Consider the following 25,217-nt stretch of genomic DNA (forward strand, 5'->3'; position numbering starts at 1 on the left):
TAAATTACTTATTGAGAGAGACTTCAATATATGAGGCATGTGATGAAAAAAACCATCGATCAATGAGATATTGAGCATCTCGCAAACAATCTCGTTTGGCGTAATGAAACGCGCCTCGGTCGCGAATGACCTATCACCTGAGAGATTAATTGCGGATATGGCGAGAGGGGCATTTAGAGAGAACGTTTTGTTTATTTATTCTTGCCTTTTTTCGCAATCTCATTCTAAATAGTTAACAGAGGTGATTTTATTCTCGACAATTAAAAACCAGTTATGAAATTTTATTGCGTTCTTTTGCATAAATATTGTTATAAACTATTAAAATAATGAAGGGATTACTAAACAACTTATAACAAACACGCTTCCGGTGGAATTGTTATTGTTTGATGATATTCTATGCATTCTGCCTTGATTGTTCGATATTCAGAGAACTTTTTTTTTTCACTTGGCACATTTTGAGAAAGCTCAGCTTTGGATGCCACTGAAGCTCTAGTTGATTGCTATTTGTCAATATTGCCGTTGGGCGTTGAGGTGTTGCGATAAAAAGGCACCCTATTTGGCCTATTATTGCACAAAATTGCAATGCTGTGCAGATGAAATAAAATACAGGCAGAATGTGACCCGAGGCTTTGGCGTGAAGCGAAAGAGTGCGTGAGACGGATGAGATGAAAATTTACTGATTGACCGGAAGGTGTGTTTTCTCTCAGGCGCGCGGACTCGAAAGCGTGAGATCTAAGAATACCATAGCGCAAAGATCTAATTTGACGAGTGTGTTAAACTATTTTTAATGAGCTCCTTTGTGACACTCTGGCAATGTGAAAATCACAGAAAATTGCGGCGATAAATTCTTAGTTGAGAGGATGTTAAATGTTTTGGGGGGAAAGGAAAAAAAATAGGTAAATTATACTCCTGTCAGTGCATGATTTTAGGGCGAACGCGCAAATTGAGCCCACGTTGAAGTCCGCGAGAGATCTCATTGATAGATAAAAGTCCTCTCAACACGATCCGACGATCGATTGTGATCGTCAATTTAAATTTGTGCAAATTGATTCTTGCGACGACGCTTCATCTCAGCATCTCTTCATACATACAATATATATGATGTGCAATAGCAGAGCAGTGAAAATCCCTCGGAAATTACCATACAATTACCATGAGAAGATTTTTTTCTCCTCCTCTCCTTCGCTCTCTGGCATATATTGTTAGAAGTTAACAATTATCTGTCACGAATTATCGATTATTTTTATGCGCGAAACTTCCACGCCTCTTCGCAGGGCGGAATTCCAAAGACAATCGGGTTTTTCATTCCTCTATATATATTTCCCCGCACTTTTTACTCCACCTCGCAATTTTCCGCATCTGCCGCGTGTGTGACGCAAGAATCTGGTGTTTCTGGGGAGAGAAATTGAAATTCTCGCTTAATTATCAACATGATTTTTCGGACATAAATAAAAGATGATCAGATTAAATATGTTGCAAGGGAAAAAAGCTGCGTGAATTTTGCGTCCAAGAGAAATATTTAATAATGACATTAAATTATTTTATGATGATGTACGCTATTAAGAACACGATCGTCGTCTTCCAGGACGGAGCATATTTACCATCAGGAGTGTCGGGAGGCGGGGAGGAAAAAATATTCAGTGTGAAAAGAGGCGCAAAGGGAGATAAAATAAAAATATCTCAATATTTTTTACACACTTCCATCAAGCGTTGTGTACAAGAAATATGCCAACGCGCAATGTTATTAATAATAGCGGGCAATTATAATTTATTTTAACGACAATATCTCAATTTGATTTCTGTATTGTACATTCCATACACTGCACAGTGAATTTATCGCTTTGGCGTTCTCTGGTTGCAATTATGTTTTGATATATGAAAATTGATCTGTTTACGATTATACATTGGGTTGTATTTTGTGTGTGCAATTTGACTGTCAGATGCAATTTAGGGAGATTTTTCACCTGCACGCGAAATACTCTATACACGTCTTTATCTCCAACTCAGTGTTTCTTCCACGATTTCGCTGGTGGATTGATGATCGCGTTCGTCTTAAACACACATTTCATCCATATGCAATTTCTGACTCTTCAATTAGCATTGATTTCTTGCATTTCCAATCGTCCAGAGAGACTCATTTAAATTGCACATTTCAGAATCCCAAATTGACTGACGCGCAGAGTCAATGGCATGACTTTTTGTCGAGGTGTTCCTCTTCAGGGCGGTCCAGAATCACACTGCCGAAAGCGTTTACAGGGACGCGCACTTTCGCACAGATCCAGATGCTATCGCTTAATCAAATTCAAAAGTCTTTATGACCGTGTTTTGAATATTCGCCGCAACATTTTAATTGACTTCTCCGCCGCTTAATTTATCCGCAGCATTGTGTGGAAGGTGAAGTCTTTTGATGGCATTTTGTCGCGATCGTCAGTCAACACCAGTTATGGTCATCGGAGTTTTCCCAATATCCTCCCCACCGCGCTGCAATGGTATTTCTTCTGAGACTCTCAGTGTGATTCCTTTTATCGGTCAGTTGGTAGATTTACTGTGCCGCTCGCGGAGAGAATTTAGCCATAAAAATGAGGCGCGTACAAATGGCAAAATGCGAGAGAGAGGAAAAAGGCCTGTTCCATTCGAGGCGAAATGTTTTATTTGTCGGGAATTTTTAATATGTTATACGGTGACTAAAAAAACAACACGATGCTCTTACAAAGTGCGCGGATCTTTTGTGACTCATTACCTGATGTGCAGAAGCGACACGGAATTTCGTATTCTTTCCTCTCAGTACTTGATGAGATTGTGCACTGGGAAAGATCGTCTGATGCCCATGCATTTTTCTCGATCGATAAATAAGGCGTTTGTCTTGTTCTTCAAGTCATTCTCGAGGTTTGCGCGTGTCTTCAGCAGCTGCTGGTGCTGACTTTCGGCCTCTTGTAGTTTCCGATGAAGGGTTGTCACGGAGTCTTGGATGTCACAGACCTCCTGGACTAAGCGAACATGCGCCATGTCCCTGGAAATGTTGTGTGTGTGTGTTTTTTTTAAGAAAAAACTGTAAACAGCAGTGAAAGATAAGGCCTTACTTGCACATTTCCAAGCCATTCCTGTGACTTCTCGCTTCGAGGCGCGTCTGGGCGACTTTCAGTGGATTAGACTTGTCCTGAACAGCCTTCCTTAGCAGCTCAATGTTCTTCTCAATGTCGAAAATCTCCTGCTGCGTCTTGTGCAGATGCAATTGCACCCTATTTTTCGCCTCCATCATCTCAGAGGAGCGCTTGTTCAGGGAATTGTTTGAGTTGCTCCAGCAATCCCAAACCGCCGTCGCCACGGCGTTCATCATAGCTTCGGCGTCGCTGCGCAATTGGGAGGACTTGCCGCGCTCCATCTGCGATCTGTTGATCCTGTGGCTGCTGGCCGCTGACCAGGTCTCGGCCGTGCTCACGGTGGGATCGTATTTCTCGATGCCGCCATAGTAGTTGATGCCGCGACTAGAGTTGCTGAGCTGGTGGCAAACGGTGTCGATGCCTAGGGTGGACTCTTTGTGGGCGATGTCGTCCTCCAGGGCGAATTGCGCGGCCCTGCAGTCGGAGAGCTGCTTGCAAATCTTGCGAGAGAGAGATTAATTTAAAGAGAGAAGGAAGGTTCACTTGATCACGAATTCCCATAAAATCTTACAAATTACACCCATTCTGCAATAGATTGCATCGAGAGCCCGCCCATTAGTCTCTGTCACTGAACAGTTGATTACTGCTTCACAACATATCCACTCACTTTGTCATGCAGGGCTTTCAGCTTCTCCTGGGAATTGCGGAGATTGTCAATCTCCACGAGGAGGCTCTTCTCCACATGGTCGTGGACCTTCTCAATGGACAGTCTGCCTTCGCGGTGGTACAGACACTCTTGCGCCACATTCAGGGGTGGTTCAGTGTCCTCCAGGGCTTTCTGCACGGACCGCTTCGTCTCCGCCAGAATGGCGGACTCCGCAATCAACTTTTCCAGCTCTGTGTTGAGCTCATTGCGCCAGAAAGTGACGTCTGTCACCCTCTCGCCGATCCTGCGGCCCGCCTCTCTCTGTCCCTGGCTAGTCTTCTCGTCGGTCTCTCGCATGAGACGGATGGCTTCACTCCTGAGGCGCTCGGAATGATGGCGATTGACGTCCGCCTCGGCGTAGGTGGAGATGCAAGAGTTGATCCACTCAGACGGAGTGTAGCGAGTGTAGAGAGCCGATCTGGCTGCATGCTGGGGATTCTTCTCGTAGCCTGTGATGAGATTGGGGAAAGACAGAGGCTCGGATGTCAGGGAAACGGGGATATAATTGGGATGCACGAGTTGATTTGTCAGAGGATGCTCAGCAATGGGCGCCAGTTCGATCGTTTCATAGCCCATTGTTGGTCTCCAGGGATGTGGGCGAGGGGTTTGATAGTAACTCCCGATTTTCTGCGGCACTGCACTCTCATTCCTCTGATCGGGGCCACTCGTGGAGCTCCAGGGCTGGAAAATAGCACGCAAAAGCGCATTAGAAAAGCCCCTTTTCCTTCGTGAATAACTGCGAAAGAGTGAAGCTTTTGGCGATGGATGAAGTGACTGATGATGAGAGCGTTTGTGGAATGAATGAGAAATGAAATGGGGAAAAGCGTGAAAAGCTCGCGATGAATTTACATAGGATTCCTGAAAGGCCCTGTAGTTGCAGCGTTGACGAGTCGCCAACGAACTAACATTCCATCGACTATTGATCAAATTATCCTTCACGAGGCGACAATCGAAAATGCGATTTTCGAGAAAAGAGGTCGCCTGCCACTTCATCGTCACTTTTTCAAGCTCCAAAAGCACCGCGAAAACCCCCCGAAAGTTCCCAGAATCTTCACAAAAGTCTCACAAGTGGGATGCTCGAGCTCATTTTCGACACACTCGATGTGTGATCCGGAGCAAAGGGATAAGGATACATTTTATTGAGGAGATTATCATCGTATTTCCAGCACAACATTGTGTGCGTTCACTTTCACTGCACTCAAAAAATTTTCCACTGAAACTGCACTTGAGAGAGAGTGAGAAATGTCTTGCAATTCTTGTTGGGGCGTTCAAAGGAATTGCCTGTGAATGTGATGGAATTTATATGCCACTGTTGGACTCTGCAAAGGTTGGCTGTTTTTCTGTGTTGCCACGACAATGCCAACGGCAGTTCTATTGATTAAACTTTCTGCACGCAGATTCTTCACACACAATTCACTTGTGAGGTGATAAATAGGACAACTATGCGGCCGTTCTTTCCACTTATCACGCTATTGATTTCCTTTTGAGCAATGTCACGCACAGTGAAACACCCTTAAACGCTCAGCAAAATCGCACACGGTGGCTTCTGTGTGTTGCACAACGTGATCGAGTTTAATCAATTAATTTTCATATCAATTACCGAAAAATTAATAAATTGTGCTTTATTAATTTATGGAATGATCGATTTCAATTTTCTCGGCGAGACTCAATTCCCTTTATGACTTGGGCTGCTTAATTGGCTTATTAATTAAGCATATTTCTCTGTGCAATAAATCTCACGTACGATATATAAAATGCTCCACAAATTTTTTTTTATCGAACGCAACATAAATCCTGATAAAAAAAAACGACTCTTCGGTCACCTTTCCACTGGTGGAATTCGCTCAAGTTATTGCATATCTCTTCACTTTGTACATTGCCAAGTGCGAAGTCCATCAGTGAAATTGGGTAAAAAGCTAATCTTGCTGGGCTTTTAGTAGACCGACACGAAAAACACGCGGAGAACGAGAAAAGACAGACTGTGAGAGTGTGAAAGATGAAACCTCATGCAAATGAGAATTAATTAACGTGCGCGCGGCTAAAGAACCCTTTCGCGAAGATGGATAAGTGTGACATGACAGTGTTGAAAGGCGAGAGAAGATCCCTGGAGGACACAATTCTCTCGCTGCGCTGTGAATTGCGAGTGCTGTACGAGAATCTGCGCGACAAGAATGATCAATTGGTGCTCCTGGAGCGCGATGTGCGAGTGCTGAAGTGCGAGAATGACCAGCTAAGGCATCTACGTGAGCGCAAGCTGCAATCTAGTGATACGATTCGGCACAATTGCACTAATTGCGTGGTGAAAAGTTCCTCAGACGCCGCAGAAGATGTGATAGGGCGCCTCCAGGCGGAGATCGCGGAGCGCGATCGTGAGATTGTGGAGCTGAATGCGTCTGTGATGAGACTCACGCGGCAGCTGTCGCAGTGCCAGGACGGCGTGACGAGCAAGCAGGAGGAGATCACGGAGCTGCAGAACGAGATTGACAAGTTTCGTCAGGTCGTGCGGCCGCTCACGCAGAAGATCATCGGGAATAGGCAGTCGGAGGGCGCGTACGATTGCTGGATGGAGGCGTCTGGGGTGCTGCTGGAGCCGCGCATCAAGCGCACGGCCATCAGTGCTGAGCCATTGTCGTCGTTTGGCGTGGAGGGCGACCTGGTGAAGACGCCCAAAACCCACCAGTAAGAAATCAGATAGTCGTAGTGTTTTAGAGTACACTTGATACACCATCACTTCCCAATCATTCTCTAATTGATAGGCAAATGGGCGGTAATGGTTGATAATTTAAATGCAAATATCCCGGTGATGATCATAAGTTTGTCCCTCAGTTGGAGAGAGAGAGTCCCACAATGCGCCAAATGGGTAAATAAGAAGTCAATGCAAGATGTTGTAATAATTATAGACAGTCGACTTTGTATGCTGTGTGTTGTCGGCAGTAAATGAAAGAGACAGCGACAACACAGATTAATGGCATTAAGCATTTCATTGAGAGATCCCCAAGTTGATCGTTGGGCAATAAATTGTCCAGTGGCTGGAGAAACATATCTCCACACTCGCCACATCGCCAAAGAGATGCTGGTTTTCGCTCATTCCTCCACACAAGACACCACTGTTTGCGCACTGTGGAAAATTGGAGAGATTCCCAGCCATGCTTTTCCATCATCATCCAGCGCGGAAACTTGTCTCGCTCTCTTTCATACTCCAGATCTTTACTTTGGTCGGCAACTTGCTGGCCATTCATTCACAGTGTCATCGCACTTGGATTGTGATTCAGCGAGAGCTAATTAATTAGGAACACACAGTTTCACTCAGTATGAAATGTCTCTAAGTGATCTTGCGCCGCCTGAAAAGCACGCGATCTCGCCGATGTTTTTGTCTCACCACTCGGCCAGCATATCAATCAAATTGTCCCGAGAACTGGTGTGGGTGAGAAATAATCGGCTGTCGCGAGTGTGAAATAAATCGCACTTTAACTGCCCTGTTGGGGCTCTCCAATTCTTCTCATCCACATTTTCCATCCCAAATGCAAATTTCCACAGTCTAGACACGTGCGAGTAGACGATAAATTACCACTATCTGTCTCATAATGTGGCTGAGTAACCATTGTTTATCTATTCCCAATTGCAGATCACGCGAGCTCATAAAATCCGCCATCCTGGACAATGACTTCATGAAGAATCTGGAAATGATCCAAATCAAGGAGATCGTCGACTGTATGTATCCCGTGCAATATGCGGCAGGAAGTTTAATCATCAAGGAGGGCGATGTCGGCAGTATCGTATATGTCATGGAAGGTAAGAATTGCTATTCGTTGCATTCAAAACCGCAGAAAGTCTCGGTCTCTTAATATTAAGAGGTGGATCGAGGTGATCGCCTTTGTGCAGGCAAAAACGTCTTAGAATCCCACACTCTGTGTTTGTGCTGAGCTTTTGCGGGAGCTTTGCTGGCGGGTAAAACAGTGTGTTAAACTTTTAAATCTCTTTCGTGCACTCAATTGTTGCGATGAAAAGAGAAACTATGAGATGATCGATATGAGCAAATTGCTGCGAATTTGTGTGTTTTCGTGACACATTTGAACTTTCTTCGCATAATTTTGTTATCGGCAAAATTTGCACTCTTATGGAAATCGCTCGCCAACCTGCAATTTGTTGCTGATCGCGTGAAATGCAGATGATATGCTGCTGAAAGTGTGACCTTTTGCGAAATTGCACCTCTCAATTCACTTTTCACTTGTTTAGCATTCACAGTGCGATGCTGAAGAGCTGCGAAAATGTGCATAGATTGATTGTGATTGCCAATTATTCCATGTGTTCTGCACAAATTTTGCCGAAAACAACGAATTAAAAAAATTGCCGTAGAAAGTATTGCATTAAATTTGGATCACTGTGTGCGGCAGAGATTTGAGGATTAGATAACCTTTGAAGTTGTTTTCAATTGTGCGATGTTTATCAATTGCACTGTGTATTTTTATTTTAAGTAATTTCACCTCATCAAACTTTTAAACAAGTTCAGCAACTCTTCATGTTTGAAGGATTTTTTTTATGTGGTGGTTAATGTTGTGGTTATTCCTGAGCCTCTCGACAATTTCACTTTCCTTCCGTTTGATTTTCGACGTGTTTGCACTTTGTGCGGTGAAAAACACGTTTTCGTGACACACAAAAGGCTGCAATCAGTGGATTCTCACTCCTTGGCGACAAGAGCGTGATCACACAGGTGGGATGATAGTGAGAGGTTGAAAGTGCGGATGAAAATGAAATTTGCATTTTTCACCGGACTCGCGCGCTTGAGAAAAGGCGGTGAGGGAAAGCGGTTTTTCACCGCACAAATCGTTGAATTTCATTCGATGACATTCCGACTCTGCGAAAGTGGAATTGATGCGTTCCGCATCTTATTTATTGTGCAGTAGAGTCACTAAAAATTTGCCCAACAAACGCCTATTTTCACCCAGAAAATGCGCTTCGGGCTGCAGTTGTAATATTTCTTTCCCATCACAGAGATTCAAAGCTGTGTTAAATGTCGAAGAGGCCGCTTGATGACTTGTATCTTGAGTGAGAGTGATTTGCAGTCACCTCTCTTATTCTTCTCTCTGATTATGCCCGCGAAATTTTCTTTTGCACACTCGCATGGATGAAAACCAATATTCCACCACCGATACTTTCTCGACACTTTCTGAACCCACTTCTTCCTGCCCCGCGTCTTCCTCATCGATCATCCATGGCGACGGTGGCAAAAGTCTGGCAGATTGTCCAGGTGATTGAAAAAGGCGATCGTGATGTAATTGCGACTTTACATTCTTCGCTTTAATGCTGATTATGCCCCCTTAATTTCTCGCCTCTGTGATCTGTTGATTCACAAATGACGTTCACTTTCTCGAAAACAGACATGTAATTTATGCAGCATATTCCGCACATGAAATGCGAATGAATATTTGTGTCATTGGCCACGAGATGTGTTTTAAGAATCCAATCGAATTGCTCTCATAGGTATATGTGTTTATTTAACATATGCCAAGCTTTTTTTTTCTCTGACTCACACTCATCTCTTAATTGGCTTTTATGAAGTGCAATTTCGCTAGGATATTTACTCAATTATGCCGTTACTTTATTGGTCATTGGGCTGCTTTTTGGTGTATAATATTTGCCTCTTACTGTATACAATGATGATATGCCAAATCTTTGGCCTTTGTGGCGATGCGCGATCATGATCTCCAAATATTTTGCAACTTTCAAGCAAAGCTGAAGGCTTCATCGCTAACCTCTAGAGAAAGAGACTTGTTTGGCTTTGTGAATTCCAGAAAGTTGTTGTTTATTTAGATTCTAGTGGGAAATACGCAGAATCTGGCTGAGAAAATCCCATGATTTCCCTTGTGACTGGGGTAATTTGAGAGAATCTGGAAATCTTGTGATCGAACAATTAGCTTTGATAATAATGCACATCTCTTGTGACTGGAAAAGCCAGATAATCACAAAAGATCTCCAGCTTTTTAACAACTGCGGCTCACGCCATGAGATGAATTGAGATCCAATTGACACGAAATACTCTGCTAATTTCTTTTCAACTCGCTTTTCTCGATGGGGTTTTTTCTCGCCTTGTTGAAATTCCACGAGACCACTTTATTTGCGACAAAACTACACGCCCAAATAGACTTCTTTTGAGCATCCTATATTTGAGTGGCAGTTCTTTATTAACACATCACGAAACTCTGCGCGCTTTTTTTCGCTCCGACAGGAAATTTATTTGACGCGAGATGAAAGTCAAGGAGATGATTTGAGGCATTCTAATTTTTTCATGCTGACCCAAAGAGAAAGAAAAAAATATATTATTTGCCATTCGAAGCAATTGGAGATCTTTCAATGCGCGCGTGGGTTTCTTCCGTGCGGATAAAAAGGGTGAAAATTGTGAGTTATTTTGATTAGGCGCGTAATACATCACGATTGAGCGGAAGAGAATGGCGGGAAAAATCAATAAGATGATCAATAAACAAGTAGGGAGCTCACGATCATTTCTCCTTCATCTGATATCTCTCTTTTTGCACTGATCAAGTGGCTTCTTGATCATTGTCTTCGCGATTGGCAATTTGAAGTGCATATTGAAGGCGCACCAAAAGCAGCGAACAGAGCTGAAATGTGAATGGAAAAGTCGATATGTTATCAGGCAAATGGCATTTCTTGGCATTTAATTTGGTGTGTATTGTTTGTCACTGTTTGCTGATACCGTCACAATGCCTCTCACCTACATTTTGCCGCCAAGACACAGTGCATTGGGGAAAGAGACACAGAACGGCGCGGTGTGGCAATGCACAGGTCAATTATTCATCTAATATTCTCTAGTAAAAATTATCTTGCAATAAATTTTGCGAGAAACATTGGCTATATTGTCGATTTGCCCCGTGAATTTCTTACTTATAGCACAAGCAGTGCCACGAAAGAGACGAAGAGATATGCTGGAATAATAATAATAAATTTTGCTGTACCACAAAATCGCATGAAGTCGCGCGCGGTGTTTGCGGAGAGAAGAAAGACATTGTATGCGGTATTAGCTCATGCTATTATAATGAAAATGGTTGTACGAAACAAAGAGACAAACTGGAGAGAACTACAATCTCTCCATCATCCACCCACTGAACCTTTTTGTTGGGTGGTTTTCAGCGTCTCGAGAGACTGGAGGAATTTTTGTTTCCTGCTGCAGGTGAAGAAGGGCTTTTCTTCAGCCTTAGCAATTCCGCTGATTGATGAGAATCCATCATTTTCCACAGTGAATTTCACGCTGCATTCTCAAGTACAATTTTTCCATACTTTACTGGTGGTAGTTCTCATTGAAGTGGGGCAAAAATGAACCCGCTTCAGTGTGTCTTTTCACTTAAATTCTTCGCCTATCTTTTTTGCTCTCTCCACCGTTCGGAGAGTGTCATTTACTCAATTTTCAGCAATTCAATTCTTACTCAACCTGTGAATATCGACAACAAAAGCCCCGTAATGACGGAAAAAGTACCCAAGAAAGCACTCAGCTGGAGACCCCCCGGTGGGATTTCGTTTCCAGTTTGCCACACATGAAAATTGTGAGTACGGAGTGAAAATACACCGACATTGGCGCTGTGGTAAAAATGCGCAAAGTCGTGGAGGTGTCCAACACCAGGCTGAGATCGTACATGCGATCAGTCGCTGTCGGAGCTTCGCTGGTCACGGAGTGCTCTCGACGCTCGAGTGTTTGCGTCTCGCGGGGTTTGTTTGCTTGCGACTCTGTGCAATGAAATTCCCTTGAGATCAAATATTTTGCCAGCAATCGTGCGCGCACCCATAAAGTGGTTCAAAGGCCAGCCTTGAGCGCATCACTCGGTCATCACAAAAAATAAACAGTTCAGGAAGAGTCGCGCGCGCTCATCTTCTCTATCGCAGGAGCGAAGAATAATTGTGTCAACAAGAAATTTGATCTTGTCTTCGCGGCGCAGCGTTGAAAAAAAAGTGATAGGCAAAAGGCATCTGCTTGGCCAATTATGGCTTTGAAAAAGAGTGTGTAAATTGTACGTGAAAGTGATTTAATTCAACTTTGCCAGCAGAGATATATTATTGAAATAAAATCACGAGTGGAAAAAAGATCGCGCAAGCAAGACTTGAGCAAGTTTTGTGTTTGCTCTTTTGTTCGGCCAAAGTTACGTGAAGTGAGTGTAAAGCTGTGACCTTTCCATTCCGACTTCGGGGTACTTTTGGGTGATCTTTCTTGGTGTGTTTATATGCGAAGAGAAGGCTAAACCATCGCCAGATTTTCTGTCTTTCGCGAGAGGGAGAAAGAGAGAACAGGAAAAATGCTCCTTTTGAATCTGAGAGACACTGCGAGATGAATTTGCTGAGCAAAAATTAATGGGTGTGGAATTATTTGCTTGAAGAAACTCCAGCATTCTCATATTGACTATGGGATATTCTTAAGTCTTTGGTCTGCTCTTATGAGGAAATGTCATACAGATCATGTATTATTAATGATCAAGCGTTGGGTTCTTTAAAAAGGCTGTTTTTGCTTGTATACCTTCTAATTTATTTGCACAAGAGATCTCTGAGATGCGATGATGTGGGTTCTCCCAAACATACAAGATCATTGATACGTCCAAACCATGGTCTTTGTTCCCCCCGAAGACTAATGGAAGCAATGAAATCACTGCAAGACAGGAAATTGCACAGTGTGTCTTCGTTGCCAAAGGAGTGTCTCTTTTGCAAGTGCTTTCCATACTCCTGCGTGTGCCACGGCTTTTTTTCACGCAGTCACGAACAGTGAAGAAAGAGGAAAAAAGCATACTTTTCTGCACTTTTGCACACACAATCGGACTGAGGAGAAAAAATGACCTTCCCTTTTCTCAATTTAATATCGCACTCGGCGCTGTTGTGTACATATTTAATGAAGAAATCAACACACACAGGTCGTTTTTAGCACTCTTTTCCGTGTCACTATAATGTGACTGTGTGCGCTACAAGTTGGCAAATTACACACCTGAGAAATATCACTCTCAATAGAAGGTGATCAGAGAATGTTTAGCACGCCTGGGAGTTGACAGTCCATTGAGAAAATGAGAGATCTTGTGCAACTCCTGCGGCGCGCATGCAAAGCGCGCCCCTTCAGCAAGTGCCGATGATATGAAGAAAAACTATGTGTTTAGTTAAGTTGTAGGAAGGGGAAAAATCCGCTTATTGTCGCTCTGGCGTGTCCCAATTTCTCTCGTTCTGGCCAAATGCAAAAAGCGCCTGGCGAGAGAAAATCTCAGTTAGTCGGACGACTAATGGGAGGAACTTGAATGATTGACCCCACGCGCAAGAATTTCCAATTCCTCCGGGAAGCGGATTCGAGTTGCGTCACACTGTGAAGAATTACATTTGCATGTTCTTTTTGCCATCGGCTCTGCTCTAGACACGCCAAGAGCCGGTTTCAGCCTCAAGCGCGCTCGCCTCTCTGTGACTCACGACGATGCCGAGGGAGTTGAGAGCAAAGGGGCTCATCAATTAAGTCCAATTTATACGCTGGTGATGCTGCAGGTGCAGCGCTGATGAAAATTTGAAAGTAAAAACCTAATTGGTGCCCAGAATGCAATGATAAGATTGTCGATTCAGCGTCTTTCAGTAAAGCCGAAGAGACACGAAAATGGAAAGTCCACAGACATGCAAATAACACAGAGAAATGTTTCCCGAAAAAGGTCTTGAGAATGTGCACAAGCCTCATTATAATTGATTAATGCAGAGATTTTGGGCATAATTTCCCCGTAGATTCGGAGAAAAGTTGTACTTCAGGCCGAAATTGACGTTCCCCCCGAAGAGAATGAAGCCTGCATTACTGATGCAGAATGCATAATGGTGATTTGGAGCAAAAAATTCCACATGATTTAGCAATTGACGAAAGAATGTCCAGAGAGCGATAAGACATGATGTTCTTTGTAGTCTCTCGCTTCCCCATTTCCAACCGTGATCTCCATATGTCATGTAAACAAGGAGATTATTTCGCTGACGCTATGAGGAATAACTGAGCATCAGCGAAACAGGGCATCGATTGCCTCGCGTTCGGTATAAATTTAGACATAGAACCGTAACGAGAAATTATGTCGATGGTTTTTTCTCTGGTGGCGAAGTTGAGATGAAGAATCTGGCGATGATTAGCATTCTGACGATCGCGCGCTTTCTATAGGCTACATTTGTGTGAAGAGATGAGAGACTGAGAAGATGGTGATCGTGGAGGGAAATTTCGCGAGTGGCCGCGATGGGAAGATCCGCCACTATCCTGGCAAGGCGGTGGACGTGAGCCTGTCACTGGATCGCGGCAATGCGATGGGCGCGCTGTACGAGGCGAATTGGCTGCACACGCAAGAGACCATCCGCAAGGTCAATCGCTCTTGCAAGCCACCCATCACTGATGGCATCTCGTCGCTGGGCAAGTATCAGATGACCCTGGAGCAGATTAAGGCACTGGAGGCGAAAGATGCCAACATAACGCGGACCATTCGTGAGCTGAACGGCTATCGGCCGTCGACGCTGCGCCGGAAGAACAGGCGCTATCCGGAGTGGGAGCTGGAGCCACCACTCGTGCGCCACTTCTCCGGCAGCGAGGGCTCCTCGAATGGGCACACAACGAGCGAGGAGCGCGAGTCGCAGGACAGCAGTGACAGCGTGTATGGCAAGAAGAGCGAGCGGAAACCTTGCGCACCGACGCAGCATCTGCCCTTCTGCGGCACGCTGGACATCAAAGACATCTTCCGCAGGAGACACAAGAAGGCCGTGCAGAAGCTTCCAGAGCAGCAGCAGCCCTGTGATATCTACCATGACTACGAGGTGATTGACTTCACGGGCAGAGGCAAGAGTTCGCCACCGAAGGAAGAGAAGGCGGCGACAGTGGAGGAGAAGCCCAAGAAGGGCTTCTTCGGCATCATGAGGGCCAAGAGTGTGAGGATCAATCCTGTGCCGAAGACCATTGAGCGCACGCTGAGCAATCCCATGGCAAAGAATGGGAAGGCGTCGAAGAGCGAGAGCGAATCCTCGTCATTCTCCTCGAGTTCGTCCAAGTTCAATACAATCTCACTGGGCGGACGCCGATCCAGGCCTCTGCTGCCGCTGCGACGCAGTCCGCCGCTGGTTGAGGAGGTGCAGAAGCCTCAGGAGTCGGCTCAGGAGGATCCCTTCAGTATTCCACGGCCCAGACTCATCGTGCCGGTTCACACGTACGCACGCAAGAGGCGCACAGGGAATCTAGTGAGCAGCAAGGACCTCGATCCCGTGGCAGATCACCGCAAGGAGTCCAAAGGTAACACAACATTGCTACACGTAAGAGAGTGAGGCAAGAAATGCAATGAGGCATTCTGCGATCCTCCATTTGTTCGTTAATTGACATTGTGAAACAATATGAGAAACAAGTCACGATATATTTGAAGAAGTGGATCGCGCAAAATCCATCTGATTTCACATTATTATGATTAACTAATATCTCTGCCTTTTTACTCTCTTTCATACCACTTGATAATTAATATTGCTGGTGCAAGAAATATCTTCGCTTTGTTGCAACAAAAGAAAAGTTATTAATTGGCATGAGTTGGCGTGATCAAGTGAGTGTTGTGTTGTTTCTTCACTTCTTTCGCCATGTTGTTCTCTCGTCTTCCCAGACTCGAGGGAAAATTCACCTGGGATTGTTTAGCTTTAGGCCAAAAGTGATCTAATACATTGTGCAGTGCTCATATTGATTAATTTCTCAATCACACACACTTGCTGAATTTCTCTGCAATCTGTCTCGATTGACGCCCCATTTGATGCTCTTAATTGGGTGCTATTTTTCACAGATTGTCCAAACTTGACTGCACTTTGGGCATTGAACCGATAAAAAACTCTTTCTTTTTAATCTCTTGCATTTATTCCATCACTTTTCGCGCTCTTTTCCTCCGCGCGCGCGCCCGTGGAAATTGAGAGAGTTTTACACCAGAGATCTCGCAATGAATCAATTTCATTTTTGCTCCCCATTGCATGAATCTGAATTAATGTGCGGATTAATCTGCTATCTTTCCTCGTTCTTTTTATGCTTCGCTCCTCTCCTGAGCCCATGATCAATTGTGGTAACTTTCACTGTCACTATGTTCACATGGCTCAAATCGACTTTGCTAAATGATTCTTGAAATTTTTTCGACGTTTCGCACACTTCCTCACCGGTTTTTTTCTTGCCGTTCAACTGCATTCCTCGATGGTTTTCACTGAACACATTTTTTTCTGTCGAGGGATATTTGCAGTAAAAGTGGTCAAACATTGTGAGACAAGATAAAATCAGGGCTCAAATGAGCTTTCAGCCAATTTCTTCATCTCTCAAAATGCTCTTAATTCACTCCTAATCCGACTAGTAGGGCAAAACTACCAACGAAAGTTTTCCCAGATACACTTTGCGAATATGTAAATTAGTAGTCATCGTGTTTTTGTCATTTTCTAATTCACCTGCCCTACTAATATTTCCCAAATCAATATAAAAAAGAAGCAGAAAACTTCCTGTGAGAAATTGTCAAAATGTATAATTTATTGTTCGAAGCGCGCGGCGTTTTTAATTAAATGCGCAAAAAATTCCCAAGATATGCTTCACAGTTTGGCTCGTCAATCAATCATGTTTCTATGCTCGTCCACTTATGATTAATTCCGAATTGATTGGAAATGATAATGGTCAATTTTTCGCCATGCAATCGCGCTGGCTAATAAGTATTCCGCATTAGTGACTTTGAAATGTTTGGTGTCTTGAGCTGCATATTAATTTCACTTTCTGCTTGTAGGGAAAAAAGACCGTCAAATGAAAAAAAGACGCACCTCGAGGTGAAAATAATAAATTATTCAGTCAAATGATTTCTCCTAATGCGAAAATTCAGTTTGATCGACACGAGAGATTATATTGAAATGATTGTTTTTGCGGGTGAACGAAGACAGGCGCAAATTTATTGTTTAGAGAGAAAACAGAAATTATGTAAATCTGCTGAAAATTTGTTGAGGAAATTTTCTTTTTCCTCTCCATCAAATTTATCAAATTGCTCTAATGCGCGATGCTTCGTGGGAATTGATGATCGCGCGCGAGTAAATGTCGAATTTATCAAAACTTTTTTTTTCCCCTTTGAAGTGCACATTTAAAATGTTTATATGCTTCTTAATCAAACAATTCGATATTGGAATTGAAGAAAATGTGAAGAGAGAGAGAAAAAAAAGCGCTCGATAGTCGTCAGGAAATTAATATTGCGCGCTGTTTATCTTAATTATGCTAAAAGTAGTTATTTATCGTGCAAGAACATGCAATTGAAAGTCGGCAATTAAAGCCTATTTAATGGACATTCTTTCGGATGGGTAATTTTCTCTTTTCTGCCTCTCTTGCAATACTTTTTCCTGTGCATATTGATTTTCCCATATCAATCCAGCGAAGCTCAGCATTTCTCGCCATTTCCTCGTGCTCATTCTCTATTTAGCTCATCGTGTGCGGCGTTTCAAAACCCGCGCGCGCGCAAAGTACAATCGGAAGTGGCGATAGCGAGTGTGAATGGGAGATAAAACCTTATTCTGAAGTGCATTCTCCAAATTGTTCGTCGTGCTGATGTTTGTCTTGCTATTTGGGGAATTTCCTCATTAAATGTACGTTCGCCATCATTGAGTGAATTTGAGAGACCGCGTGACCTCTCTATTGTCGATTCAATTGACTCATTCAGCGCGTTTTTTCCCCTCTTCCTCAGCCATCGCCGAAAAGAGATGCGCGCGTCGGTGTTCTTAACAATTGAATGTGGGTCAAGAAAATAAATGAAACGCACCGGAGAAAGATTTAACGAATCAATTGACAATTGAGTGTATGAAAGGAATTGTTTGCAGTTTTTCTCTCTCCTGACTTTAGGAAGACAGAACAATTCCCCCAGAAACTTTCTCCGCGTACAGATCGTTTTCACGCGAGAATTGAAGTCTTTCTTCTCCTCGAACGCCCACGAGGTCTTTCAACGCTGGACAGAAATTGGGAAAAAACAGAGCCTTGACATTTTACCACCATCGCACAGTGTCACATTTTATTTTTGGCATCAGCGCGTTTATCTGAGTCAGAAGTCAACAATGTGAAATGATGGCGATTTTGCGAGAAATCTTGTACATTCACTACTTAAACTTGCTTAATCAATATCCAACACTTTGGCGATCTTCTGCTTCTCTAGGTTGGAAATCTCATTACCGCAAAATTGAGGTGGTTTTTTTTTGTCTCTAAACAAAGGAATAATTCACGGAAGAGAATCTTTTGTCAATCTTCTCGTCACGCGCAATTTCAACTCAACACTTCTAACTGTGCGCGCAAGTGGGATTTTGTGGTGATAATTACGTGCAAATGCACACAAATTTCCTAAGAGAATTTTGTGGAAAAATTCCCAGAGGCGAAATAGTTAGATTTGTGTACAGAGAATTACACATATGATGTTTTCTCTCTTGTTTTGCGACAAAAATGTCCAAGAGAGAAATTCAAAGTCTTGCCAGCACACATACTTTTACGGCATTCTTGTAATTTCTTTTCCTCGCTCTTTTTAGACTTAATTGCAGCGACATTGAAGTGTCTCGCTGTGAATTACAATTTCTTGTGCAGCGTGCAGAGTTGATAGCTTATGATCTTTTGATACTTGCCAAGACACTTTCTCAAATCCCATCTCATGTCTTGGCAACTCTAATACCATTGCGGCGAAGATGTTGTTTTGGCATTTCAACTCTGAAATCTACTGAATAAATCATAAGAAGATAAATTCCTGTGAGCAATCCTTCTGGACACAAAGATCAACACAATTCCAATTTGCATATTTCCAAAGGTATTTCGCGAACCTTGCAATCACTTTGCAAATTCCCAGCATGAGCGCAACATCGAGTATGATCTAATCTCTAATAAGGCACCACTTGATGAATGGTATGCGCGATTGAGTGATGATGTTGAAAGAAGGTGTTCAATTGATCTTGTCTGGGCGCCCCGAGGAAGACGTCTTTTCCCACCAAATTTGTGTGAGGTGCTAAGAGAGGATGATGAAGAATGTCACGCTCGAAGCAATACACACCATCCAGTGATAATTGCCCAGAGAAATTTTCGCTATTGATACGGATTTCTTTTGAATGACTCCATATTGGAAGATTAACACTCAGAATTTGTGTGCTTGATGGTCACGAAAGTGCTGTTATCACCTTTGGTGATCTCTTCGTGAGACTTTCACCGCGAGACAATGTGTTGAGGATTTCACGAGTTGAGGGATAAGGATGCCACAGAGGCACATCAGTGTGAAATATCTCGGCGATGAGTGAATTTTTTGGCTGGAATTTGAAAGTTTCTCGCTCAATTTACCCTCGACTATTGGCATTGACCTCTTCATTCTCCCCAGATCATCTCTCCACTTCATACCTTCACGCATTTCGCTCTCGAATTAATAAAGTGGCTATAAAACTCACGACAGGATCACATTTAGGCGGTGCAATAAGTTTCCGGACTCACTTTATAAGAAGCTTTTATGCCAAGCTTTGAGTTGTCATAAAGAAGCTGTGCTAATCCTAAAATTTATGAAACACCTTTCATGATGATGTTCACCGGCACTTCAAAACCGGAGACAGCCAGTCTTCTTCTTAATGCTTGTTGGCGAAAAAAAACCGGCCGTGCAATAAAGAAGTCTGCAAGAGTCAATCTCACGTCGCAAGTCAAGTGGAAAAATTACATAAAACCCAATTAGTTTCACATCCAACTTCATTAAGACTTCGATCGTCTTCGCGTCTTGTTAAGATTTACAATTTCCTGGTGGCTTTTCTTTTGTCTTATATTACACTGGATTCGGGATGTATCTCACAATCTGCGTGCAATTATTTTGCCACACAGCGAAGAAAAATTGAGAGAGTCGGAAGGAAGTATCATAGCCGAAATTACACATGTCATAAAGAGGCGATATACAAGAGAGTTAAGATTAGCAGTAAAGAGATCTGTTTTGCAGTATGTTTGCAACATACTCACACAAAAAAAAATCACACGCAGATTGCACAACAATATCTTCATCATTTTTAGAAGAAGAGATGAGAAAGTTCCGTGTAAAATACACCCGTGATTTACATGATTCCGATCGCAATCTGCCTAATAAATCTGCGAAGGAGTGATAGAAATTATCTTAATTCGTCTTTAATAACTCACGGGATGATGGAGAAGACTTTTCCGGTGTGCTGCATGCCTTGAGAACAATGTCTTTTGTGTTGATGATGACTTGCGAAATGGATTCTATTGACTTGCTGTGTGCCATCAATTGCAATTTCACTCCCATTTGGCGTCGAGATATTTCACCCTAGCGCCAATTTTCTGCCGACTTTGTTATGAAAATGTCTCAATTGTGGTCGTATTTCGCGGCTTAATTTCACCTCTTGGATGATTACAGAGCAGCTGGCAAGCTGACGGAAGAAGAGGAGCAGAAAAAGTACCCAATTACACACGATTCTCTCTCGGCTTTGAACTGGTTAACAAGACAGCATCAGAATTGTTGATCAGTTTTCTTCTTCAAAACCCTCTCGAAGACACTGTAACAAAGTGATTTATTGGCAGAATGATTTCTGATCTCTATTTTTTTTACTTCACTCGGAATCATTTCATGTCTTACCATGCATTTGATGCATATTTCATCATTTCTCAGGCGTCATGCTTTTCTGGGCATTTATTTTTTGCTGCCTCTCTTTTGGCCTCACCCAAAAACCAACTTTGCGGCAGACGCACAGGAGAAAAAGTCTATAACTGGAATGAAATTGCTTCCGTTAAACAACAATAAATTTCTGCTGGTAAAATCTTGCAAAATGCCTCCACTGTTCTTGATAATTATTTAAATTGCGCGCGTAGAGAAGAGTGGAGAGAAAATGCCTCAATTACGCGCGCGGCCAACAGTTACGCATTGCAGAATTTCGTCCATTTGAATTAAATTCTACCATTTGTATCATAATTGTCTTCATTGTGTTCATGCAAAAGACATCAAATTCCATGCTCAAGTGATGTTGTGATGCATCATTCTACCCTCAATTTTAGTCAATCGTGGCGTGATGAATTGCGCCGTGTTTGTTTATGTTTTGAGAACATTTGAGGCCATCTAAATGTGGGACCGCGTTTGTGAGATTTTCACTCTTACTTCGGAGGCCCGCGCGACGAGTGCTAAAACAGTAGTTGTAACACTTTTTACTGAATGATGAGACAAACATTCTTTCGCTTTCCACGATGCATTTCGGAGTGAAAATGCTGAGAAGTATGACGATCGAAATTGCTACTTGATTGTTTTCTACATCCAACCATTAACATGGGTAGAGAGCAAATCGGCAAAAAGGTGAAAGAAAATTATGATTTATGAGTCACTGTGGAGTTTAAAGTGTTCAATGAAGAGTGGAGAGGAGCGGATAATTGAAACTTAAGAGCGAGACATTTCGAAATGAGTGGGATTATTGCTGTAGCCTGAAATATTGCTCTTAGATAACCAATGCTTTGGAGTATTTTTCCTTCGCCATCCGAAAGCTGCATTGCTGTTCAGCGATATTCAATTATCACGAAGGATGTGTTGTGTTTGTACTGTATTTTAGTTTTTAGTTGGGAAAAAGATTTGGTAAAATGTAAGAATTTTGCAAGAAAGCCTTACTTAAAAAAAACACAAACTGAGCTTTAATTACCCGGATTTGAGGACTTTGCTGATTTTACACTTTTAATTTATGTGATAAAAATATCTTTTGAGAAGAAGAAATGCATTTCTTACTCTGTAAGAAATTACGTAAGGGTTAAAATGTTAACAATCCGCCCAACACTGTCCATGAGAATGGAGAATCGTTTGGCATTTCCGACAACTGGACAAAAATATCTCACTCTCTGGCGGCTAATTAGACATGGAGGAAGTTAATAAATCCAAATACTTTGCAATTATCTTAGCGGTATGGACATTTCTGCCGCAGAAGAACTTTTCCCATTTTTTCTGCCCGTGCGCTTCAGCATGAATTATTTATACGCGATTTGTGTCGCGCGGCTGCAAGAAGTTCATCTTCAATCTCAACCGATAGTTGACTATCTCGAGAGCGAGAGAGAGAGGGAGAGAGAATGGAACTAGTTCGATGGATTATGCACAATGTGTCGAGGAGAAGTGGATGTGAAAGAGATCGCGGTGACACAGAGAAGCATGACTTCTTTTCACCTCTTCGTCAACAGTGAATTTCCACCTGTCGGAAATTGGATATGAATCCACATGACATTGATTTCTTCTTTTCCCATGTCTTTGCAGAGGGACGCGTTGAGGTGTCGCGCGAGGGGAAATACCTGTCGACGCTGTCGGGAGCGAAGGTGCTCGGCGAGCTGGCGATCCTGTACAATTGCCAGCGAACAGCCACCATAACAGCTGTGAACGATTGCAAATTGTGGGCAATCGAGAGACAATGCTTCCAGACCATCATGATGAGGACTGGCCTCATTCGCCAGACGGAGTACACGGACTTCCTCAAGAGGTGAGTGAGACACACAGCATTGCTTGCAAACACACACATTTCGGACAATTGGGAAAGAGCGCATTGCTCAACCAGGCGTGAGACCTTCAAGTGTGAAGCCATTTCAAATGGCGAAAACCCACCTCTCTTTGTGACAAATGCGTCCATACCGTCAATTGAGGCGTACTTTCTGATTCAATATTTCGCACTGAAGGTCGCATCCTTGGCGCTAATGGGGCTCATTAAATGCCAGACAGCATTTGCGATTGATGAAACACATTAAACATCTCCAGGGTGGGTCAATTTTATAGCATTCCTCAATATGTTCGTCAATTTCTGCTGGAGAATCAAAGAAAATTGCCTTCGATATTGTGATTTATGGCAAATGCTGGAAACCGTGGGAGAAATAAGATGAGAAAACTTTCCATGTTGAAATTAAGTCATTTTGTTGTGCATTTCCCATACAAGAAATTGTACAGATGTCGCTCTGACTGGAATATTTGTTTTACTAATCTTATGTGTGGGTAAAAGGAAAAAAAAATTTGAAAATATAAAATGTTTCACTGCCAAAACTTTTGCTCACAAATTTTATGCAAGATACATAAGTTTTATCTCACTTTTAGTGTGTAAAACATTGTTTTTTGCCATTATAAAGTCTCCAATAGGGTGATAAAATATACAATTGTGTGAGAAGAAACTCTCCTGCATCTTGACGATTATTTATTTGTGATGTGAAATTCAAGAGCATCGCTAAGCAATATAAATGGTTGGGCGATAAAAATCGATTTCCAATTTCACCATGAGATCATTGGAGCAGTAAAGATGGCAAAATAGATCACTAGAGGATCTCTGTTTTCTTAGCCAAAAAAGCGTCTCGCATTTCATAATCCACGCGGGGAAGAGTGCGATTTCCATACAAAGGAAACACATTTCATCGCTAGTGGTGGCAAGAAAAAAGCGTTAAGCCACTTCTTGCGGCGATCGCGAGGCTGCCGAGAGTGAGATTCATGGACCATTGAACTCGAAAGTGTGAAGCAATGAATTCTCTTCACTTTGCAACACAGTCTCTTGTCTGTCTGCTCTCGTGGAGTTAATCCACATGTGATGGACTGTGTCGCGAGTGGCCATTAACTCGGATGTGTGTGCAGGACAATGATGCAGCGAATTGCTGCACAGAGAGTGACGAGGAAGAGGAGCACTTCGTTCCAAATGCTTTGAGGTCGTCGATGACATGAGATGCTAAATTGAGAAATTATTGTTTCCTGCCCGCGATCGTGGAAGACGCGATAAAAGCTAAATGGCATAGCAAATTAAATTCCCCGACTCATCTTGATGATGCTTTGTGTCTATTTCTTGCCTTCATCTTAAGTCTTTTGAGGCTATTCAAATCGCGCGCGATGTCTGAAATGCCCTTTCGCGCGATCACCCACTTCGTGAATACCAAATGATGCGCGCATTCTGTGGAAAAAGCGCGCTGGCGATTAATAAAATTGACCGGCTGAAAGGGAAAGTGATCGCGCTTGACATTGGCAATTATGCAGAAGATCAGTCGCGTGCTGTTGGAGGAGTGCCTGCCTCAATGATAGGCACACTTTCACCCTTGCGTAAAGGAATAGCGAAGTAGGAAGCCATTAGACAAGGGAAAGATAATATGACTGAGATTTGTACAACACATTCAGCAGTGCTTTAAAAATGCGTATTCCTTCATTTTTTGCACTTTCTAGACCTATTGAACTGATCTAACCTAACATCTAAGTCGAAAAATCTAGGAAATGCTAGGAAAGCATTAAGATGAATTTTCCTGGGTTAACATCTAAGCAGTGCCTAGCTAACAAACAAGCAATGAATAGGGAAATCTTGTAAATTCTTCCACTAAGAGTACTTCTGCTCTTTCCGCAGCGTGCCCATCTTCAAGAGTCTGCCGGAAGATACGCTGATCAAGATCTCGGACGTGCTGGAGGAGACGTACTACCAGAAAGGTGACTACATCGTGCGTCAGGGCGCACGCGGCGACACGTTCTTCATCATTTCCAAGGGCCAGGTGCGCGTGACGATCCGCCTGCCGGACAGCCAGGAGGAGAAGTTCATCCGGCTGCTGGGCAAGGGTGACTTCTTTGGCGAGAAGGCGCTGCAGGGCGATGATCTGCGCACGGCCAACATCATCTGTGACTCCCCGGACGGTGTGACGTGTCTCGTGATCGACCGGGAGACCTTCAACCAGCTGATATCCAATCTGGAGGAGATTCGGCACCGCTACGACGACGAGGGAACGCTGGAGAGGGAGAGGTGAGACCATACAATGACCTTTTTCATACACTCTATGTAAGCAAGAACTCTCTTTATTGCCTGCGTCGTGGATTGAAGAAGATGGGTAAAAAAAGTCGCGTGAATGGCAGTTAATTGAGATGTTTGATCTTTGCTGGATCTGATGATTTTCCCTCGACAGAATCAATGAGGAATTCCGGGACATCAAGTTGACGGATTTGCGTGTGATCGCCACTCTGGGCGTCGGTGGCTTTGGGCGAGTGGAACTGGTGCAGCTGAACGGTGATCAATCCCGATCGTACGCCCTGAAGCAGATGAAGAAGGCGCAGATTGTCGAGACGCGCCAGCAGCAACACATCATGTCTGAGAAAGAGATCATGGTTGAGGTGAGAACGTGCTGAATTCTTGCTATTCTCATGCTGACACACAACTTCTGCTGCCCTCCAGGCCAATTCGGATTTCATCGTGAAGCTCTTCAAGACGTTCAAGGATCGCAAATATCTCTACATGCTGATGGAGAGCTGTCTCGGCGGTGAACTGTGGACGATCTTGAGGGATCGAGGTCACTTTGATGACGCCACGACGCGATTCTACACCGCCTGTGTCGTCGAGGCCTTTGACTATCTCCATTCCCGGAACATCATTTACAGGTTCGCGCCAGAAAGCCAATTTTATCACCACCAAGCTCTCTTAAT

General features: G+C 43.3%; 2 protein-coding genes across 13 annotated transcripts in view; one reads left to right on the forward strand and one right to left on the reverse strand.

Moving 5' to 3' along the window:
- LOC132263184 (cGMP-dependent protein kinase, isozyme 2 forms cD4/T1/T3A/T3B) overlaps positions 1-25,217 on the forward strand; it is a 55,340-nt gene that overhangs the window by 28,914 nt on the left and 1,209 nt on the right. For 4 of the 10 annotated variants that reach the window (XM_059762819.1, XM_059762821.1, XM_059762823.1 and 1 more), the window contains exons 2-7: positions 5,745-6,486; positions 7,433-7,599; positions 22,059-22,278; positions 24,157-24,543; positions 24,704-24,908; positions 24,970-25,172. In XM_059762819.1, coding sequence (XP_059618802.1) covers positions 5,867-6,486; positions 7,433-7,599; positions 22,059-22,278; positions 24,157-24,543; positions 24,704-24,908; positions 24,970-25,172 — 1,802 coding nt within the window. In that variant the 5' untranslated portion in view covers positions 5,745-5,866. Of the gene's footprint in view, positions 1-5,639; positions 6,487-7,432; positions 7,600-11,454; positions 12,026-13,966; positions 15,077-22,058; positions 22,279-24,156; positions 24,544-24,703; positions 24,909-24,969; positions 25,173-25,217 lie in introns of those variants that run through there. The other 6 variants (XM_059762816.1, XM_059762817.1, XM_059762820.1 and 3 more) reach the window with 5 other exon arrangements.
- LOC132263186 (tektin-3-like) lies at positions 1,297-5,471 on the reverse strand. 3 transcript variants are annotated; one of them, XM_059762826.1, is made up of 4 exons: positions 3,769-5,430; positions 3,081-3,601; positions 2,741-3,010; positions 1,297-1,392 (listed from the first exon to the last, which is right to left on the reverse strand). In XM_059762826.1, the coding sequence occupies exons 1-3, from the start codon at positions 4,798-4,800 to the stop codon at positions 2,782-2,784; spliced, it is 1,782 nt and encodes a 593-aa protein (XP_059618809.1). In that variant the 5' UTR covers positions 4,801-5,430; the 3' UTR covers positions 1,297-1,392; positions 2,741-2,781. The 3 variants fall into 3 exon arrangements, with proteins under 3 accessions (XP_059618809.1, XP_059618810.1, XP_059618808.1); XM_059762827.1 differs by lacking the exon at positions 1,297-1,392 and having other exon boundaries at positions 2,628-3,010; positions 3,769-4,488; positions 4,657-5,471; XM_059762825.1 differs by lacking the exon at positions 1,297-1,392 and having other exon boundaries at positions 2,628-3,010; positions 3,769-5,471.

The sequence above is a fragment of the Phlebotomus argentipes genome, unplaced genomic scaffold, assembly GCF_947086385.1.
Source record: "Phlebotomus argentipes unplaced genomic scaffold, Phlebotomus argentipes genome assembly contig_15, whole genome shotgun sequence".
Taxonomy (NCBI): domain Eukaryota; kingdom Metazoa; phylum Arthropoda; class Insecta; order Diptera; family Psychodidae; genus Phlebotomus; species Phlebotomus argentipes.